The following is a 22,450-nucleotide window of genomic DNA, read 5'->3' as shown; positions in this document are numbered from 1 at the left end:
GATGGTGTAGTCTCTTATCTAGAGTCTAACATTCTGGTGAGTCATGTGAAATGGGCCCTAGAAAGGGTACGGGACGTTTTGACCCCAGACAGTTTGACCCCACTGAAATGGCAAAGCAAGAAAAAAATAAGCTATAGATATTTTGACATAAAGAAGAAAAAATGTTGTATACTGCTCATGCATCCACAGTTACTGAGAAAATGTCAAAAGGAAAAAATAAGTCATGAGGATATATAACTGATCTGAAGTAGTTTACTTCAATTGATCTTCAACCTGTGGGGATCGAATGCGTATCGGATCTGAGCTGGCAATTTCACAAGCATCTGCTCCAAGCTCCTCCCCTTACCCATAATACACCACCATTACCTTCCAACCCTCCGATCTCATTTGCAGTGGCTTCCAACGCATCGTGATTCTTGAGCTCCCAAGTTGTGAGTAGGTCTTTTTTTAAAGTTATTAGTGTTTTTTGTGTGTGTGCTGTTAGTATAGGTTTCCTGTCTTCCTCCCCTTTGCTGGTGGTGCATCGAGTTTAGGTTTTGTTGTCTTAGTTTTAGGTAGTTTGTAGTAGTTAGTCTTACCCCCTCCAGCCTTGTGTGTGCTTGTCTGAGTGTGTGGTGAATGGACTGTGTCTCTTAAAAGTTTGCTTCTTGTTGTTTAGTGAGATATGGCTGATCTCCCTAAACAGGTTTTCAAAAGGTGCACTGAGTGTGGCCACAAATTGTCACCTGCTGACGGCCACACTCTGTGTGCTTTGGGTGTGGCCAATTTAGCTACTGACTTGCAGTATTTGTGCGGGTTTTAACCCGTGTGCCCTTAAGGATCGGAGGGCCAAATTAGTTATGAAGGGCCTGCTCCCTTCTATGGAGGCGGCCGCCTCTTCTGCTTCGGTCGCAGCTGCTCCTGTGACCACGTCTCCTTCTACTCCTGTCCTTGCTTCTCCTCCCTCCCAGGCTGGAACTCATCCTCCTGCCTCTAAGCCTGTGGAAGTGGAGCGTAGAAAAGACAGAGAGAAGGAGAGAGAGCACAGATCTGAAAAGAGAAAGAGGTCCCCGGATCTTTCGGCTCCGACCAGACCTCCGACCAAAATTCAGCCTAGGCATCGTGACTCCCCTCGTCTCCGATCTCCTAGATTTTTTCCAAAGCCGGAGGAGCCCAGACCACCCTCTAGAACCTTGGTTCTTTGACCCACCAGGTCGGAGTCTGTGGCTTCTTAGCGGTCCACCCGCAGTCTCTCTGAAGTTGAGATGGATAAAATGATGCAGAGATTTATTCACACACAAATTCAGATGGGAGTCTTGCCGGCCCCCTCTCCCTCTGGAAGGGGGAGCTCACTTCCCTTCTTTACACCTATATCTCCTTCTCTGGTCCGATTCCCGGTTTCCTAGTACATGGATCTGAGAGTGCCCCAAGTCAGGGGGTCGGCACCGACGGTACCGGTCTCCTTGACACCGGTAGCTCCCTGGAGCATGTCGGATCCGAGTGGCTGGCTGAGCCAGAGCCTGGGTGTTAAATCCTAGGGGATGGAGCTTTTTCCATCGACTCTGACCTTGTCAGGCCATGGCCCCTTCCTCAGAGCACTGTCTACTTCAGGCCCGGCTCCGATTCCCACGTCAGATCCAGGGAGAGCAGTTCCCTTAATGGTGTCCCAGGAAGCTCGCTGCCCCTCAACATTCGACGTTGTGGAAAGGGTTCTCTCCAGTGAATCGAGGCCCCTGACTATATATTTGGACCCCCCCAACTACTTCTGCTTTGTGTGTGAATCCCATAATTTTACCACAGGGACAGCCCTTGCTCGAGGAGCCGCAGGTGGTTTCCCCTGAGGAACAAGTGGTTTGCGAGTTCCCTCCAGAAAGCCCCACCGGAGAGGTTCCTCATCTCCCATCCTTCCTCGGGAGGTGATCTGGGGGAACCTTCCCCATCATCCAAATCAGTGTCCTCAGTGAGGCACTCCGGGAAGGAGTCCAAGTGCTTCCTCTTCCACATATGGAAATCTTCCGCCAGCAGGAAGGTTGGTCCACCCCAAAACCTTCCTCATTCGAATCCGTGTTCCTGGAGGCTTTCGGCACGGGCCCATCTACTTCCTGGGTGTCCCCTCCCATGGATCCTGTAGTGGACTTGGTCACCTCGTGGGCGTGGAAGGAGCCAGACACTGTGGAACCAACCCCTAAACGCCAGGACAAACTATTGAGGCTGTTTGCAGACAGACTGGCTTGGAATAAAGGGTCCCCTGTAAACGCTATGGTGGTAGCAGCTGCCACCAAGAAGGAACTAGGCCAGGAGAGTTCCTTGGTCCATCCTCCTGGCCATGAGTCTAGGATGATGGATTGCCTAGGGTAACAGTCCAACATTCTAGCGGACAAACTAAGCCGGACTATTCTGATGCCTTACAAGTGGTCTCTGAATCCTTCAGTAGTGGAGCAGATTTTTCTAGAGTGGGATCAGCCTCGCTGCGATCTCTTCGCATCTCCTTCCAATGCGAAATGCAGTGAGTTCTTCGCTCTGAACCCCCCCCTCCTGCTGGGGGAGTCCCCCAGAGATACTCTAGTCCATGCTTGGCCTCCTGGTTTTCTTTATGCTTATCCTCCTGTACCCCTTATTCTGAAGTTCCTACAGAAAGCTGGGGAGCAAAGTGATACTCATTGCCCCGTTTTGGCCTTGCCCAGGTATGGTTTCCCTTCCTTTGGTCTCATCTTCTAGCTCCTGCTTGGATCTTGGATCCCATTCAGGGTCTCATTTTGCAACCATCGAGGGCCCTTCATCTGAATCTGGACAGTCTGAAGCTCACAAATTAGCTGCTCAAGTTCCCTTAATTGCTAAGATTCCCAGATTGTCTTCTTCAGTCAGGTCTGTTCTGGTGGCAACTCATAAGTCGTTCACCAGGAAGAGTTATCGCAACAAATGGAAGCATTTTTCCTTTTGGGCTTCTCAAAGGAGTTTAGATCCTTTCACAGCTCCCATTCTGGCTATTCTTGATTTTCTGGCAAATATTTTTCAACAAGGGGCTAACTCGTCTACGGTCAAGGTTCAACTTGCCGCCATTTCTCATTTTCACGTGGGTGAGAATTGCCTCTTCTCCAAAGCCTTTATTAAAGGTACCTTTCTCTTACATCCTCTGGTCAAAGATCCCATTCCCCCATGGGACCTTACTATGGTACTTCAAGCGTTGGTTGCTCCTCCATTTGAACCTGCAGCAACCACAGATCTTAAGTTTTTGTCTTGGAAGACCGCCTTTCTAGTGGCTATCACCTCTGCTAGGAGGGTTTCAGAGCTTCAGGCGTGGTCTGTAAAGGTTCCATACATGGGTTTCCACAAGGACAGGGTTTATCTTCGCACCAATCCTTCTTTTCCAAAAGCGGCATCGGAGGTTAATATCATTCAAACTATCAATTTCATGTTTTCTTTCCAAATTTTACAAACAAAATGGAATACAAGTTGCATTTGTTGGATGTTCATAAGACCGTTATGGTTCTATTTGCACAGGACCAAAACTTTTCATAAATCTGAGCAGTTTGTGTCCTTTTCTAAGCCTTTTTTGGGTAATCCTATCTCCAAGGTGACTATTGCTAGGTGGATCTCCCTATGTATCTTTCAGATGTACAAGGATGAAGGTTTCTGTCCTCCAGGTCAGGTTAAAGCTCACTCGACTAGGTCCATGGCTACTTCTGCGACCTTTTGGTCGAGAGTATCCTTAGACAATATTTGTTCTGTGGCTACTTGGTCCTCATCTCATACCTTTATTTCTCACTATAAATTGGATTTGACTTCTCAAAGGAGAGCATCCTTTAGTTCCGTGGTGCTCCGGAATATCCTTCCATGAGGGCAACCCAGGTATTTAGTAGCTGGGGACACTGTCCCACAAGTTGAAAATCAAATGAAGTAAACTACTTCAGATAAAGAAGTTATGTACTCACCATAATGTTCCATCTGAGTAGTTCTACTTCATTTGTCTTCACCCATCCCTCCCTCCTTCCCCCTTGCCTTACCATATGGACAGCATTCATAGCTGGTTTTAGGTGTGTAAGGTGTTTTGGGATCAGATTGTTCAGTGTAGGGTGCAGCAAACTCGATCTGAAGGTTAGAAGGTAGTGGTGGTGTATTATCAGTAAGGGAGGAGCTTGGAACTCGGAGCAGATGCTTGTGAAGTTGCTGGCTCTGATCTGGTACAGATCCAGTACCCACAGGTTGAAGACAAATGAACTAGAACTACTCAGTTGGAACGTTATGGTAAGTACATCATTTCTTTTTTTAAAACATTTGCATTTGAAATGCATGTAATATTATTGGTATTAATTTAAAGTTAATGTTTGCAGTGTTAAATAGTAATGATTTTAAAGTTAAGTTCAAAACTGTTATTTAGTTATATTTACAAATTAAATAAAATGTTAAATTAGCATTTACATATAAAAAAGTTAAATATTTTAAATTCCGGTGGAAAAAAAAATCATGATTCATATATTAAGCAGTTAAATGCATTTATAAAACTTTAAAAAAATCTATATATAATTGAGGGCAGATAGTCCCGGGGTCAAGTCGTCTGGGGTCAAACTGTCCACTAGCTACTCCCATAGACAATAAATGTAAATTTAAGCATGAAAGTGTACACCATTGTATTGGGGTCGAACCATCCAGGGTTGAGTAGTCCTGCTTCCCATAAAAATCCCTGCGAATAATATGGATATATGAAGTAATAGAATTCCCGCTGAATTGTTTAAAATCCTGCAAAATTATGCTGTTATAGTCTTGCAAGTAATTTGCCAGCATATCTGTAAAATCACAACAGTGGCCATTGGATTGGAAAAGATCAGTTTTTATTCCAGCCCCCAAAGGGGACAATACTAAAGAATGCTCAAATTATCAAAAGGATTCCATTTGCTTCACATACTAGCAAAGTAATGCTCAAGATTCTGCAAGCTAGATTCCAGCAAAAGATTGACGAAGAACTCCCATATGAGCAAGCCTGTTTCAGAAGTTGTAGATTCACAAGAGTTCTTACCAACATACACTGGATAATGGTAAAAGCAAGAGAGTTACTGAAAAAGTCTCTTCTGCTTTATTGACTACTCTAATACCTTTGACTATTTTAACCATAACAAATTGTAGCACGCTGTTAGACAAATGGGGATAGAAGGTCACATTAATTGCTTCCTGAGGAATCTGTATGCAGAAGAAGAAGAAGCAACAGTTAGACGTGAATATGGCACAACTGACCTGGTTCTGGATCGGAAAAGGAGTACAAGACATACTATATTTTCACAGTATTTGTTCAATTTATACACCAAATATATTCATATGGAATTTTTCATATGGAATGCTAGTTTAGACTGGATCATATACTAGAATCAAAATTGCTTGGATAAATAATTAATGATGATACCCCTCTGGTTGTAAGTAAATAACAGTTGAAGAGCCTCCTGATGTTGGTAAAAGAAAATGAAAAAGCTGGCTTGTTTAGCATAAAAAATAAAATTGTCATAGTCCTTTCTGGTCTTTGAAAATAGATGGCAAGAAGGTGGAAACCATGACCATTTTTGTTTTCCTGAACTCCAAGATCTCTGTTGCTTCGCAGGCATGACATTAAAATGTGCTTGCGTTTTGAAAGGTAAGCTATGGCTAATCTGGATAAGATTTTAAAAAGCAAAGATATCACAATGACTGTACAGCTCTTTATGCTGACAGTGCTGTTTTTCCATTAAAACTGTTTAACTGTGAGAGTTGGAGTGGAAAATTGACACATTTGATTTGGGGTACTAGAGAAGACATTAGGTCTTTTTACAGTCTGCAGAATTCTTAAATCAGTCATTACTTAAGCATATAAACAGATTTATTCACTGAAAAGCCAAAGTGTTGTAGCTTAGCCACATAATGCAAAGACAGAGTTCAGAAGATAAAACACTGATGCTGGGAAAGATTGAAAGCAGAAGAAAGAGAAGACAAGACGCTAAGATGGATAGACAGCATTACTGATGGAATTAGTATGAATTTGAAAGAACTAAAGCAGTTTTTGACAAATACGCATGGTGTGTTGAAGTTCTTAAAGTCCTGAAAATTCGGACTCGACTAAACAAAAATCAGCATGAAGTTTAAAAGAAAGTTTCAGATAAAGTATGAAACCATCATATTTTGTTTGCCCACATTAGTGGTTAGGTTATTTTCAGCATTTAACAATATTCGTAAAGGGGATGTTTTTGAGTTTTTTGGGGGTAGAAACAGCATTTGATTTGTTACAAGTAGTTTTAGTTGCAGTCCAGTTGTGACACCCGTGCCCTGACACTGCAATCAAGGAGCCTCAATCCTCACCACTAACACCAGTGAGGGTGTCTCATATAGGAGGAAAGGATAACAAATACACACAGTAAAGTGCAGTTTCCCTTAAGAGCACACAGAGATCACAGTCGGTCTGGGGCTGGCCGCTTCCTTGCTCTCCAGGTCTCCAATAGGACTCCCCACTGGCACAGCTCTAGGGTCCAGATCTCAGCCTAGTGGGCAAGCTAAAACTTCCAGCACCCTCTCTGTCCAACCAGTGCTTTGTGTCCCAGCCCAAGTAACTGACACACACTTTGAGAAGAGTTTCTACAAACACACAGACACTCCTGGGAAGGCTGACACAGGTTGTTCAGCTGTGCCACTTTTTCCCAGCTTAAACGGTAGTACCAGCTGCCACCACCCACTAATATTTATCAGCTACTCAAAGACCCTTAAAAGGGTGTCCAGTTATTGCTGTGCAATATTATTATCCAATTGGTAGTATAGCCCAGGGCTAAAGCTGTAGGAGTGGTTTTGTGCAATTTTACCAAAGGCATGCAAGTACTCTAAAGAGCATAAATTATCTCTACAAAAACAGCCGTACTTGAAAGGGGTTTAAAAATATTTAATAACAAATAGAAAATAGTCAAAACACAAGACAATACTTTTACTACACAGTGCTAGTCAAGAGTTCAGAGATCACAGAGAAATACTTAAAATAATTCAGTAGTACAGTTCTGACATCACAGTAAAACACTTAGTCTAATCTTTCTAGTTTCTGGCTATTTCTAAGAGAACACACAAGTCTAAGAAAAACTTACATAGAGAGCAAGACAGTGCTGGTGAGTTGGATGGTCAAGACAAAAATGCTTAGTGCTCACTGATTCTCTGATATCCTTCAAGGATGCATCTGCAGTCCTTACATATGAGTTGTCCTGCCTCAGGCAGCCCTTCGGTGGGCCGGATTCCAAAGTCTGGGTCCGGCGTCGGCTGATGTCACCCTCTCCCCGACGTCAGAGCGCCTGGGGTGTAAGCGTCAGCCGACGCCATCTTCCCCAGTCTTTCTTGCCGCGTGGTGCCCGAAGCAGAAGCATTTCGTAAGTGCCGGTCGGCCAGCTCCTGTAACTTCAGCTACCGAAGACTTCAAAAGCTAAGTACCCCGTTGGGGACTCTTTCTTGCCTCAGCCAATGTCAGATCAAACGCTTAAAGTTAATAATTGCTTAACTTGTGGGAAACAAATACCTCATAAGGATTTCCATTCTTACTGCCTCCCCTGCCTAGGCCCAGACCACAACGTCTCGGCCTGTGCAGCCTGTGCCTCCTTCAAAGGGGTTTAAAGATATTTAATAACAAATAGAAAATAGTCAAAACACAAGACAATACTTTTACTGCACAGTGCTAGTCAAGAGTTCAGAGATCACAGAGAAATACTTAAAATAATTCAGTAGTACAGTTCTGACATCACAGTAAAACACTTAGTCTAATCTTTCTAGTTTCTGGCTATTTCTAAGAGAACACACAAGTCTAAGATAAACTTACATAGAGAGCAAGACAGTGCTGGTGAGTTGGATGGTCAAGACAAAAATGCTTAGTGCTCACTGATTCTCTGTTTTTAAAGTCACATTCCTGGTTCACATTACATCATTCTTCACACTTCCCTAGGTTCACAGGCTAACAGAAACTACATTTATATTCTTCACCTCTGGGCAGAAACCAGAGCAATAAAGGACATTTATGCATGCAAATTCTGGCCTTAAAACGATAGGCAGGATACCTCACTCTAGACTTACTGACTCAAAGTTTTAACATCAAAGGGTCACAACATTCTTTACTTGGTCTGTAGAGTGCACTGTTGATAAATTTTTTCCAGTTCCACATGTCACACTATTTTTACTGTTTAAGACAACAAGTCTGTGGTTTACATTAATATTACAGATGACAGAATTATCTACAAAATGCTATCTGGCTAGGGTGGCATCCTTCAGCTATCTTTGCCCAATCCCCCCCCCCCCCCGTAGAACTCGTTAGTTTTTCACGTGACCCTTGAGCAATGCTGTTTGAAGGAGTTAGGTCTATCTTGAGTGTACCTTACCCCATTCCCTGTCTTGAGAGCTCGTCTGCATTGGCATTGCTAATCCCACTACGGTGCTGCATGGACATATATGCTTGCAACCCCAGGCTCCATCTTAGCAACTTGGCATTTTGTGGCTGGCTCTGTTTAACCATGTTGCGATGTTGTGTTCTGTCATAACAGTGAATTACCTTCCATACAGATAAGGCTGAAGTTTCTGCAGTGCCCACATTATGGCTAGACATTTCTTTTCTACAGCTGCATAGCATTCCTCCCTGGGTTGGAGCCTACGACTGAGATAAACCACTGGGTGCTCTTCCCCCTCTGAAGAAATCTGGCTAAGTACAGCCCCCCCACCCCTTGGTTTAAGCATCCAACTACACCCCAAATTCTCTTCCCCCTCTGAAGAAATCTGGCTAAGTACAGCCCCCCCACCCCTTGGTTTAAGCATCCAACTACACCCCAAATTCTTTGCTGTAATCTGGACTGGCTAACACAGGGGGTCCTCCTAAAGCTTCTGGAATGCTTGCTCACATGCTGGGGTCCACACTACCTTATCTGGCCTGTTCTTCCTTGTCAGGTCTGTGAGGGGAGCAGCTATGGTACTATAACTGGGGACAAACTTTGTGTAGTACCCTGCTGTCCCTAAAAATGCCCTCACCTGATGTTTAGTAACCGGTGCAGGCCATGCCTGAATAACTTCCACTTTGGCAGGTTCTGGCTTTATCTTACCCCTCCCCACTCTATGTGCTAGGTAGGAGACCTCTGCCATACCCACCTGACATTTGCTCAGCGTAATGGTCAACTCTGTCCAGCACCTCCCTGACATGTTGAAGTTGCCCTTGCCAGGAGTGGCTGCAGATGACAGTATCATCTAGGTAAGCAAGGGCAAACCCTCCTGCTAGGATATGATCTTTAAAGTTGCTGGGGCGTTCTTCATCCCAAAGGGCATCTTTGTGAACTCATACAAGCCAAAAGGAGTCACAAAGGCTGACTTCTCTCTAGCACTGGGAGTCAAGGGCACCTGCCAGTAACCCCTGGTAAGATTGATAGTTGTAAGATACTTAGCTCCACCCAGCTGCTCTAGGGCCTCATCTGTCCTAGGCATGGGGTAAGCATCTGACTCTGTGTGACTATTTAATTTCCTGTAGTCCACACAGAACCTGGTGAGGCATCCTTCTTTGGCACCAGCACCACTGGGGAGGCCCAGGGACTGTTGAACTCTTGAATCACCCCTAGTTCCAACATCTCCTGTACCTCCTCCCTCAGTCTGACTCTCTCAGGCACTCTGTAAGGGGTCCTGCCTAATAGGCCTTTGGGGTCCTGTGTCCACCTGGTGCTGCCCCAGGTTGGTGCACCCTGGTTTCCCAGTGAACATGTCCCCAAATTCCTGCAACACTGCTCAGATTTCTCAAACCTGGGTAGGAGATAGCTGCTGGGACATTGCTACCCCTTTCACTGAGGTGTCAGCCCAAGCCTCACTGAGGAGATCAGTCCCCAGATCTCCCTCAGACTCCTCCCGCAATCCACTGCAAATGCTCAGCATAAGGGCCTCCCTATCATGGTAAGGTTTCATCATGTTAACATGGTACAGTTTGTGCCCCTGCCTTCTGCCTAGCAGTTCCACCATGTAATTAACATCACTTACCTTTCTTACCACCTTGTAGGGTCCCTCCCAAGCTGCTTGCAGCTTGTTGTGTCTGACAGGAATGAGAACCATTACCTGCTGCTCCACAGCATACTCCCTGACTTGAGCATTCCTGTCATACCACACCTTTTTCTGTTGTTGGACTTCTGCCAGGTTCTCCTGCGCCAAGCCCATGAGTTCCCTGAGCCTTGTCCTGAGGTTCAGGACATATTCCACAGTAGACTCCTTGTGACTCACACTCGCCTTCCCACTCATCTCAAATTAAATCTAGAGGTCCCCTCACCCTATGCCCATACAGCAACTCAAAGGGTGAAAAACTGGATTCCTGGGGAACCTCTCTGTAAGCAAACAGGTGGGGCAAATATTTGTCCCACTCCCCTCTTAAACTGATCTGCAAATGCCCGTAGCATGGACTTGATTGTAGAGTTTAACCTCTCAACAAGACCATTAGTCTGGGGATGGTAGGGGGTGGTCTTCATGTGCTTCACCCACAGGACTTCCACAGACAAGCCAGAAGGTCTTTAATGAAAGTGACACCTCTGTCAGTCAGTATTTCTTTTGGGAAACCTACCCTGCTGAAAATCTCTAACAATGCATTTTCCACCTTCTCTGCCTCAATGGAGGACAAAGCCACTGCCTCAGGGTATCGTGTAGCATAATCCACTACCACTAGGATATACTTTTTCCCTCTGGAACTTTGGGTACTCAGAGGACACACAATATCCATAGCTACCCTCTGAAATGGCTCCTCAATCACAGGCAAAGGCATCAAAGGAGCTCTCACCTTGTCTCCTGCCTTGTCTACCTTTTGGCACTGCTCACAGGTCCTGCAGCACCCTGTTATATCTCTGGAAATTCCAGGCCAGTAGAAGTTCTGCATAATACGTCTCTTTGTACGTTTTATGCCCATATGACCTGCAAAGGGAATATCATGGGCTATGGCTAGAAGTGCCAGACGGTAGGCTCTAGGCACTACCAACTGCTGTAATCTCTCACCTTCTAGCCCTCCCTCAGGGGTCCACTCTCTGTACAGTAACCCTTTGTCCCAGTATACTGATTCCCCCTTTCCTTGAGAATCAGATGCATCCATAGCTACCTGCCTCAGTCCTTGCAATGTAGGGTCTGAGAGCTGAGCCTGTCTCAACTCCCTCCTTGTAGCCCTTCCCAGCTCCCTTTCCACAGGAAGTCTGGCATCCTCTGACAGTGGTGCCTCACTGTCAGCCTGGGTACTACTACTCACCTCTACCTTTGCAGTCACTCTGTCCCAGGGAACATCAGTACCCCGAAGAAGCTGTGGCTCACCTTCAGTCTCACTGCTAAAGGGTAGCTCTCTCTCTGAAGTAACCACCTCACCAGTCCTGGCTGCAAGTATGCAGTCTGTCTAGGTCTCCCCCAGGCTGCCAGACCCACATGCTTGTCTCCTAGCCTGACTGAGTGTAACTGCACAAACACATGGTACTGCCTCATCCATATCCTTCCCTATCAGGACGTTGTTGTCTCAAGACAATCTACTATTGGCATTTTGTCTTTCCCATTTACTGGCTCCCTCACCTTTTGTTCCCCTCCGTGGACACCTGTATGCCACATGGCCCCACTGATTGCATTCAAAACATTTACCCCTAGCTCCTGGACGTGTACCTGGACTAGTGGCTTCCCCTGCTACTGGAAGATTCTGTTGGGGCAGTCTGTGCTACCCCACCACAGGTTCCTTTAGACCCATGAGCAGTACTGGGGGTCCCTTTACTGTGCAGGGCTGCCCTGCTTGCCAGGTATAGGTCTCTATTCTTCCCCAGCTCATCTGAAGTGGCACATTGTCTGTCAGCTAACCACATCCTCATGTCCTCAGGCAAAGTGCTAAGGGCTTGTTCCCTCACCAAAAGGTCTGCCAGCCCTTCAGACGTGGTGACCTGACATCCACTCACCCACCTATGGATATAAGTGCCCAGTTCAGCAACATGTTCACACACACTTTCATCTACCTTGCGTCTCTGCTCACAAAACTTTTTTCTATACCTTTCAGGTGTTAGCTTAAACAATTCTAACAAGTGATTTTTAACAGCAGTATAATCAAAACACGCAACGTCAGACATTTTTAACAAAACAGTTACAGTTTTACCATGGAGTAAGGGGTTCAGGAACTGTACCCAGAGCCTTTGGTCAACACCATACTGTTTGCATACCCTCTCAAACATATGAATGAATCTATCAAAATTATCCCCCTTTTTAAACTGCGGAAGAAATTTACTGACCTTTTGTGCTTCTGGGGTCCAGTTACTCCCTTCCCCATTACCTCCATGACTCTGGCGGAGAGTCAACATCTTCTTCTCATGCTGCTCTGCCTCTCCTTTTCCTCAGCTTCCAGTTATAGCAGATGTTCATCGTGTTTCACTGTTGCAGTCATTACAATTGGGTTATCCTGCTGGCAGGCTACCCACAGTCGGCCTGAGTTCCAAAGTCTAGGTCCGGCATCGGTTGCTGTTGCCTCCTCAATAACGTCAGTGCGCCAGGGGTATAAAAGATGCAGCCGACGCCATTTTCTTCAGTTTTTCTTACCGCACGGTGCCTGAAGCAAAAGCAGTTCGCAAGTGCCGGTCGTCCGACTCCTGAGTTTTTCAAATTCGAATTTCAGATCCGAAGTCTTCATTAAAGCTAAGTACCCCATTGGGGAAACTTTTTCTTGCTCCAGACCGATGTCAGAAAAAGTTAATAACTGTATTTCTTGTGGGAAGCAAATACCTCATTAGGATTTTCATTCTTACTGTATTCCTTGCCTAGGCCCTGACCATAACGTTGCTAGTTTTCGGTTTTGTGCTAGATTTAACCAACGCACTATTAAGCGTCAGTATGATTTTGCATTCCGTTACTTTGGCAGAAGATTTAATTATATAATGCCATCGGATCAGCCGACTACCGGAGTTTACAAAAAACGAAAAGAAAAAGAAAAGGACAGGCATCCGAGATCCAAAACCGATGACGAGGGTTCTTCTAGGCCTGTTGCCAGTTCTCAGTGAGGCACTTTCACAGCCCCTGACGCCCGGTACCTCAGAGCCACAGGTCACTTCTGGCTCCCACGTGGAGCTAACTAGGCCTCTGGAAACTCAAGGTATTGGACATTCGGAAACTATTTCCTCAGATGGGTCCGGAGCCGCTGAGCAGGCATCGGCTTTTAAGGGTGTTTTCAGTCCTACACAGTTATATGTGAAACCTACTTCAGCCACAAAGGCAAAGACTAAAGCAGCTCTAAAGACAAAGAAACAAGTACAGCATTCACCTGGACAGGCCTCCATGCCTAAAAAAACAGATGCTTAAAATAGCCAAAGACCTTATTACTTTGATCAGGGGTTCCCAACCCCCTCCTGATAAGAGGCCTAGGCAAGAGTTAGAATACGAATCTTCAGACCAGGTTTCCATTTCCTCTGATTCCTCCTCTGAACAGGATTACTCTATTCCTCCCTATGAGGATTGTGATGCTGAAGAATTTATCCCTTCAGCCTCTCCTCCAGAGGATTATTCTTTTGGGGAGACACTGCATACTATGAGGGAGTATTTCCACTGGGAGAGCCAAGATTACTCAGAATCCAAGAAAAGGCTCAGAGACTTCCTGTTACTGCCCCAGCACAGGCCCTTTGCTATCCCGCCTGTTTTAGACATTGTAGATTATGTATTTACATAGTCCAGCCTTTCTCCAGACTCTTTACCACCAGCCCCTGTTAAGCCAGACAGATACTATAGGGTTCCTGATTCACACAAATTTCTCTATAAGAACCCTGCAGCTGACCCAAAAACCATCTCTCAGGGTCCCAAAGGGGTCAAGGCTTCTACTGCAAAAATCCCTATCCCCTCTGATAGGGATTCTAGGGCCCTAGACAGATGGGGAAAAAGATTTATACATCTGCTACCTTGGCTGTAAGAGCATTAAATTGCCAATTTCATATGCTTAGGTATCAGCAATATCTTAGGTCTTTGCTTATACAGAAAATGTCAGCAAATACAGAATGTGCAGACAATAAAGAAATGCAGGATTTGTTGCATGCAGCTGAACAAGTTGGAAAACATACTTTGCAGTGGGGTTTTGATTCTCTCGAGGCCTCCTGTATGGCCGCTGTTATAGGTTCTGTCATTAGGAGGCATGCTTGGTTAAAAGAACAAAATCTGCCTGATCATGTTAAAGCAAAACTATTAGACGCTCCTTTACAGCATGATACTTTGTTTGGTGCTAAAGCAGAAGTGGTGTTGAAGAAAATGGAGGACAAGGCTAAATCTATGCAAACAGGCAAGGATTTCTTGCAGGTACAGCCTCCCAGATTTAGCAGGAACTGGCCTACAAAGAATTGGTCCTTTCCAATGTCAGATAGACCACAAAGGGGCAGATACAGCAGATCACAGCCCCAAGGCTCATACAGGCCTAAACAGTGGGGTGCTTCTACCTCCAAGAGCGGAGAGGAAAAATCACAGCCATACAGGAAACAGTCTCAGTGACTTTCCACTTCCAGCACCAAGCACTTATCTTTTGGCAGCCCCTTTGGGGGGAGAAACTAGCACTTTTTTCACAAAATTGGCACATGATCACCCAGGACAAATGGGTTCTAAATATAGTTTCACAAGGCTACAGGTTCCACTTTCACACCCTGCCAAGGCTAAACAGTATGCCAGACCTGCCACGCAATCAATGGGCAGAGGCACAAAAACAAGTTTCATCCCTCATGGACATGAGGGCCATTCAACAAGTACCAGAGCAAGAGCAGGGACAAGGATTTTATTCGAGACTGTTCTTAGTACCCAGAAAGGACAAAGCCTGGAGACCAATACTGGAACTATCCCTTCTAAACACATATCTGGATATTCCAAAATTCAAAACGTTGAGTCTACAGCCGCTTCTGCCCATGTTGGGCAAGAAGGCTTGGCTTGTGACTTCAGATCTAAAAGGGGCATTACCTGTATGTTCCAATCAGACAAACATGCAGAAGATACCTCAGATTCAAAGCTGGCTCAATGCACTACCAATTCTCTGCACTGCCCTTTGGCTTATCTACTGCGCCCAGGGTCTTCACAAAGTGCCTGGCACCAGTAATTGCATTTTGCAGACAAAGAGGAATACAAATAGATCCTTACTTGGATGACTGCCTTATTCAAGTGGAGAACAAGGACATTCTACTACAGCATTTGGCATTTGTAAAAAGATTACTAACAAGTCTAGGGTACACAGTAAACGAGAAGAAATCAAAACTCGTACCCTCTCAAGAGATAATATTCCTGGGTGCAAGCTTAAATACAACTGCCCAGATGGCTTATCTCACACCAGACAAACACAGACAACTGACTACTTATTTCAAAATGTTTGCAACAAAGACCCAGTTATCTGCAAGAAAAATTCTGCAGGCCTTGGGTTATGTGGCATCCTGCATTCTACTAATTCCATATGCAAGACTGCATATGAGGAAACTTCAGTGGTATCTAAAAAGTGTTTGGACTCAACATTGCCACAGCCTGGAAACAATAATTACCCTCATTCCCTGCCTGCAACAGGAGTTTCGATGGTGGGCAACAGCCTGTCACCACAACACGGGACAGCTATTCACCTTACCCACAGCCAGGCAGACATTGACAACAGATGCATCAGATTACGCCTGGGGGGCCCATATGGCAGGAAGATGTATTCAGGGCACATGGTCCGCAAGTCAAATGCATCTACATATCAATCAAAAAGAGATGCTAGCTATTCAGAATGCCCTGTCAGCCTTCAAGGATCTACGTCATCCAGGACAACTATTAATAAAGACAGACAATACTACAGCCATGTGGTACATAAACAAGCAGGGAGGCACACATTCCTACTCCCTCTGCAGGCTAGCCATGAACTTGTGGGACACAGCATTGACTTACCAAGTACATCTGCAAGCATAATTCCTGCCAGGAAGGACAAATACTCTGGCAGACGAACTAAGCAGAAACCTAATGGATCCCCACAAGTGGAAATTGGATCCACAAGTCTTCAGCATGATAAGGACCTGGGGATGCCCGGACATAGACCTATTTGCTTCCCCTCACAACTACTAACTACAGAGATTCTGCACAAGGACTTACCACAAGCAGGCATGGAAAGTGGATGCTCTATCTTTCAGCTGGAAAAATCTAACAGTATATGCCTTTCCTCCTCTGCCTCTCCTCCCCAAGGTACTCCTCAATGTCAGACAAGAGAAACCAAAAATGATACTGATTGCCCAGACTGGCCCCGCCAGCACTGGTATCCAATCCTAAAGAGCTTGTCTCAATGCCCAGCTCGGACATTACCTCAAATTCCTCACTTATTGACCCAACAAGACAGTCAGATACTGCACAGCCAACTCAAGACCTTAAACCTGGCAGCATGGCAAATAATGTAGCCTCTCAAGACACGCTTCTCTCTAAAGCAGTAATGGATGTCATTTTGGAGGCCAGGAGGCCTAACACCAGAAAATCTTATGCAGAAAAATGGAAGAGATTCTGTGCTTGGAACCAGGCACAAGGTATTGACATGATTGTACCAAATATTCCTCAGATTTTGCAATACTTAACTGAGATGCTGGATAAAGGCCTTTCCTTTTCATCAATTAAAATTCATGCCTCTGCCATTTCAGCTCATTACAATACAGAACCACCTATTTTTTCTCATCCCTTACTAAGGCAGTACCTCAGAGGAGCCAAAAACATAAGACCTCCAAGGAGAGCACCAATACCTGCATGGGACCTCAAGTATGTGTTGGAAAAACTCACACTGCCTCCATTTGAACCAGCTTCTACAGCTGATATACAATTCTTATCCTGGAAAACAGCTGTGCTCCTAGCAATAACCTCCGCTAGACGAGTCTCAGAGTTACAGGCACTCATGGCCATGGAACCTTTTATCATTTTCCATCCTGACAGGGTTTCTCTGAGGACAAACCCTACATTTATGCCTAAGGTAGTGTCCAGTGTGTCCCTTAACCAAACAATTCATTTGCCTACCTTTTATCCAAACCCACAGAATAAGGGTGAGAGAATTCTGCATTCTTTGGACATTCAGAGACAGCTACGCTTCTACTTGGACCGAACCAAAGCTTTCAGAAAGACTGAACAACTTCTAGTGGCATATGCTGCAGCATCACAAGGCAAGCATATCTCAAAGCAGACTATTTCAAAGTGGATAGGCCACTGCATTCATTTCTGCTATTCACAGCATGGCAAATCAGTGACTAAGGGCATTAGGCCACATTCAACCAGAGCAGCAGCCACATCAGCAGCCTTCCTCAGAGGAGTACCAACCAAAGACATCTTAGAGGCTGCAACTTGGAGTTCAGTGCATACTTTTACAAAGCACTATCACTTACCTCTCTACTCTAAATCCAGGGCAGGCTTTGCCACTGCAGTTCTGCAGGGCCTGATAGCCTCACCTAATCCTATTTAGCACCAGCCTCCCAACCTTAGCTTTGAGATTCAACCCAATTGTAATGACTGCAACAGTGAAACACGAACATAGTACAGTTGTGTTGTTGTTGTATCTTTCGGCTTTTCCCGGTTAGGGGTCGCCACAGCGGAACTCCGGTCCGCTAATGCTTGGCAGTAGATTTTTACATTCCGAGTTGCCAGCCCTGAAGCACAGCCTTCAGTGAAGGTACGCCCATTCACGCATATCTCCACACGGAAGATGCTTTAGCTGAGTATCAAACCGGACAATGTCTTACTGTGAGGCGACAACGCTACCGCAGCACCACTACCGCAGTTGTGTACCTACCATAAATGTAGATGTTCGAGTGTATTCACTGTTGCAATCCAGGTTACCCTCCCACCATCCCCCTTTTTTCTTTGCTGGGACTTATCTGTACTTCTCTATTCTGTACAACCTATGTGGTGTATTTGTTTGTAGATGAAGGAAAAGTTGTTTTTTGTGCATGCATGCTTATTGGCATAATTTAGCCTACCATTTTAGGGGCACCTGACATCTGGGGCAAGAAAAACTGAAGAAAATGGCGTCAGCTGCATCTTTTATACCCCCTGGCGCACTGACGTCCGGGAGGAGGCGACAGCAACCGATGCCGGACCTAGACTTTGGAACTCGGGCCGACTGCGGGTAGCCTGCCAGCAGGATAACCCAAGTGTAATGACTGCAACAGTGAATACACTCGAACATCTACATTTATGGTAGGTACACAATTGTACTTTTCTCATTCTCCTCAGCTTGCAAACTTCAGAGTTTCTCCTTGTCCTCACTCTCTAGACATCTTACTCTCTCAGCTGCTTCTAGTTCCAATTGCCTGGCCTCCAACTCAAGTCTCTTTAGCTCCAGATGGATTTTTAAGTCCTCTGCAGAAAGGTTGAGCTGTCCATTCTCCGAGGGGATTATATCTCCACTGCCAGTCTGATTGTCCTGGTTGCTGTTTTCTGATGCAGCTGTAACCAAGGCTGCAATTAGGTCTGCCTTAGTCAAGTTTCCATGCACCAGTCCCCTAGCCTGGCACATCTCCACCAGCTGGCTCCTTGTCAGCTTTCCATATTCCTCTGCTGACATGCTGCCTGCTCACCCTGACTGACTAAACTAACAAAAGAAATAAAACTATTGTGATCTGAACTTTGAGTATTCACTGCGTGGCTGATTTAGAGTACAAAACACCTTCAAAGCTCACTGTACCCATGCTACAGGAATTCATTCTGCCCACACCACTACAAGCCAATTAGTATTTGCCAACCAATTAATATGTGGTGTGGATACCTTACCACTGCCAAACAAATATGTAATGCCCGTGCCCTGGCATAGCAATCAAGGAGCCTCAATCCTCACCACAAACACCAGTGAGGGGCATCTCATATAGGAGGAAAGTATACCAAACACACAGTAAAGTGCAATTTCCCTTAAGAGCATACAGAGATCACAGTCGGTCCGGGGCTGGTCGCTCCCTCGCTCTCCAGGTCCCCCAATAAGACTCCTCACTGGCACAGCTATAGAGTGCAGATCTCAGCCTAGTGGGCAAGCTAAAACCTGCAGCACCCTATCTGTCCAAACAGTGCTTCGTGTCCCTGCCCAAGTAGCTGATACACTTTGAGAAGAGTTTATACAACCACTTAGTCACTCCTGGGGAAGGCTGTCAGAGGTTCTGTGCCCCTTTTTCCCAGACTACGGTAGTACCAGCTGCCAACAACCACTAAAGCTATAGGAGTGGCTTTATACAATTTTACCAAAGGCATGCAAGTACTCTAAAGAGCTTAAATTATCTCGACAAAAATAGTTGAAAGGGGTTTAAAAATATTTAATAACAAATAGTCAAAACACAAGACAATACTTTTACTACACAGTGCTAGTCAAGAGATCAGGGATCTCTGAGAAATACTTAAAATAATTCAGTAGTACAGTTCTGACATCACAGAAAAACAGTCTAATCTTTCTAGTTTCTAGCTATTTCTAAGAGAAAACACAAGTCTAAGATAAACTGGATGATCAAGACAAAAATGTTTAATGCTCTCTGATTCTCTCTGTTTTTAAAATCACATTCCTGGTTCACATTACATCATTCTTCACACTTCCCTGGGTTCCCAGGCTAACAGAAACTACATTTACATTCTTCACCTCTGGGCAGAAACCAGAGCAATAAAGGACATTTATGCATGCAAATTCTGGCCATTAACTCTGGCCTTAAAACAGTAGGCAGGATGCCTCACTCTAGACTTACTGACTCTGAGTTTTAACATCAAAGGGTCACAACATTCTTTACTTGGTCTGTAGATTGCACTGTTGATACATTTTTTTCCAGTTCCACATGTAAAACTATTTTTACCATTTAAGATAACAAGCCTGTGGTTTACATTAATATTACAGATGACAGAATTATCTACAACATTCTGTTTGGCTAGGCTGGCAGCCTTCACCTATCTTCGCACCAGTAATGGTATTGCTGGAAGTAATTGTGTAGTTTTTTTGCATGTTGTTGACATTTATGTCTGAATTTAATAAAATCTGCATATAGGGTAAGTTCACTGTGGGGGGCTTGACAGTAATAAATGAGAGTAGCAGAGATCCTAGAACTGAACCTTGAGGGAGTTTTCTTAACAGTTTTTAACCTGTTGGGGATTTTCTGCCTTAAGTAGAGTATTTGGGCACATGTCCAGAAGTATGTTTGTGCTGTGCTAGATCTAGTTGCATGAGGGAAAAGGAACATTGTACTGTTGGGGCTTAATTTCTTAACTGGCGTAATGAGAGGAGTAGGAAGTCCTTAAAATAAGAAGAGAAGAACGATTTTATTTGAGTGGAATTAAAATTTCTAGTAATGTGGGCATTAATATTTTTTTTCCTGATGCCCAAAATATATATATATATATATATATATATATATATATATATATATATATATATATATGTATATACAGGAAGTTTAGGACCATGTTAACTGTATGGACAGCAGGCAGAAACAAATGTTCTGCCGCTGTCATTAGCTACTCACTAAAGACAGATTTTACTGCCTATTATGGGACTCGACTTTAACAATTTTCTAAGGGGTGCTTAACATTTGTTAAGGTAAGGTTGCTCGCCATTCTGGAGCATAACCGGTTTGCTTTTTTTCTGAATGTCGGAGCTTAGTCAGTGCGCTTCGTGCACTACAATATGTTCCACATTCGTTTTTTTGCTCTTTTTATTAGCAGTACCACTCTTTCACCAGATCTGTTTCCTGCTCTGTTGTTTTACATAGAGTTATATATAATGTAGGTGAAATTACTAGCCATATTTGTTGAAAGTATGTAGTGGTCTACATGTAGCCAAGATTCCAAAATGGACCATTTACTGTTTATACTGACTATATTTCTTAAAGCTAGTTGTAAGGGTTTTGTATTGATTTAGGGCATTGAATGCCAGCTATTGAGAGGTGGTCAGTGAGCTGGGATTTAAGTGAATTTCACCCGCAGTCTTATTCTAAGCTGACATCCCTATGCTGCCATACTGTACCCGTCAGTGTTGTTTAATGGTAGTCTTGCCGCTTGGCTATATTAAGGTTTTGTAAAGTGGGTAAGGCTTGTCGAATATGGGTGCCAGCTTAACTAATGAGATTTGATCTTGACTGACACCTCATAGTTGTGCACTGTGCAGGTATATGCTGTGCAACTCCTGCTGATGTACATTCATAGCTTATTCACAGTTTATCCCTTTTCCAATAAGGCTGCAGTGCCTTCCAGTCACTTAAGTAGTGGCCTTTTTTTGCATCAGGTAAGTACACTTGCCCTAGAGAATCCAGTTTGCTTGACACATTTTTGAAAGGTAGGAAGAAGTCGGGTCATGAAAAGCACTGAGCATCTCAGCCATGGCAGAGCTAGCCACCTGTCAGTGTGAATTTTGGCTCTAGATGATTGTCAATGTTAAAGTGACACCCTGACCCCCATGTGGAAAAAAAAATGGGCAAAAAGGGTTGTTGGTGAATGGATGGATAGATCTCATAAAGTAAAGTAGAATAAATTATTAGATGAAGAGCATGTTTGTAATAAAAAAAAAAAAAAGATATGTCTGTAGAAAGACTGTATACAAAAACAGAATCTTTTAAGTAGAGATATGTCTGCAGGTTCCCAGTATGTGTAGTTCCAAATTACTCAATGCATTAGGGGATATACGATTAGAGACTAAAGGCAATACAGTGGGCACTGTTAAGTTACATATGCTAACATGCTTTAATCATGAGCACTGTAAGGCTTTAGATAACCAAATGCCCAAGTAGGGTTGAGACATTGAGCAGTGACCCTGTTGAACTTCATTGGGGGGAGTACATTACAGGGAAACAGAGAAACATGATCAACATCTGAAAGCAAGTACGGCAAAAAGTAGTCTGGGAATGAGGTGGCTTTGGATAGAAATTAGCGAGATGTAATTTGATTTAGCAGGTGACAAACTTTATAGTATGGTGAATCTGAAAAGAGAGAGTATTATTTTTGCTAGTGATGTGTGCCCTTTGTTAATTCTGAATGAAGATACCGTAACTTTAGACCCTTCCTGTGTTTTTAGTTCTTGACCACCTGCACAATGGCAGGTTATCCAAGGGGACAATGCAGGAACAATATCTTATGATTTAAGTTCTGTGATTGTAGTGCAAGCTTCTTATTTGTATACATCTTTTTTCTGTCTTCAGAGTTGTAAGTGGGTCTCGGGATGCAACTCTCAGAGTCTGGGATATAGAGACTGGCCAGTGTTTACATGTTCTCATGGGCCATGTGGCAGCAGTCCGGTGTGTTCAGTATGATGGACGAAGAGTAGTAAGCGGAGCTTATGATTTTATGGTGAAAGTATGGGATCCAGAAACAGAAACTTGTCTACACACACTGCAGGGACATACCAACAGAGTCTACTCACTACAGGTAAGAGGACAGTTTACCTGCACTTCAGATGTCATTTATTGTTGTTCACAAGAAAGTTTGTGAAAAACTTGTTATAGTCACATTACTTTCAGATGTTCTTTGTGAGCACAGGACATACATTACAACAGTACTTCACTGTAGTTCT

At 44.3% G+C, this 22,450-nt stretch overlaps 1 protein-coding gene across 4 annotated transcripts in view; it reads left to right on the top strand.

The window, feature by feature from the left end:
- FBXW7 (F-box and WD repeat domain containing 7) overlaps positions 1-22,450 on the top strand; it is a 1,850,919-nt gene that overhangs the window by 1,788,526 nt on the left and 39,943 nt on the right. For all 4 annotated transcript variants that reach the window (XM_044062041.1, XM_044062042.1, XM_044062043.1 and 1 more), the window contains one exon: positions 22,080-22,305. In XM_044062041.1, coding sequence (XP_043917976.1) covers positions 22,080-22,305 — 226 coding nt within the window. The remainder of the gene's footprint in view (positions 1-22,079; positions 22,306-22,450) is intronic.

The sequence above is a fragment of the Protopterus annectens genome, chromosome 2.part1 (assembly GCF_019279795.1).
Source record: "Protopterus annectens isolate FY-2018-M chromosome 2.part1, PAN1.0, whole genome shotgun sequence".
In the NCBI taxonomy this organism is placed as follows: Eukaryota; Metazoa; Chordata; order Ceratodontiformes; family Protopteridae; genus Protopterus; species Protopterus annectens.
This window is presented reverse-complemented; position numbering and strand designations above follow the sequence as displayed.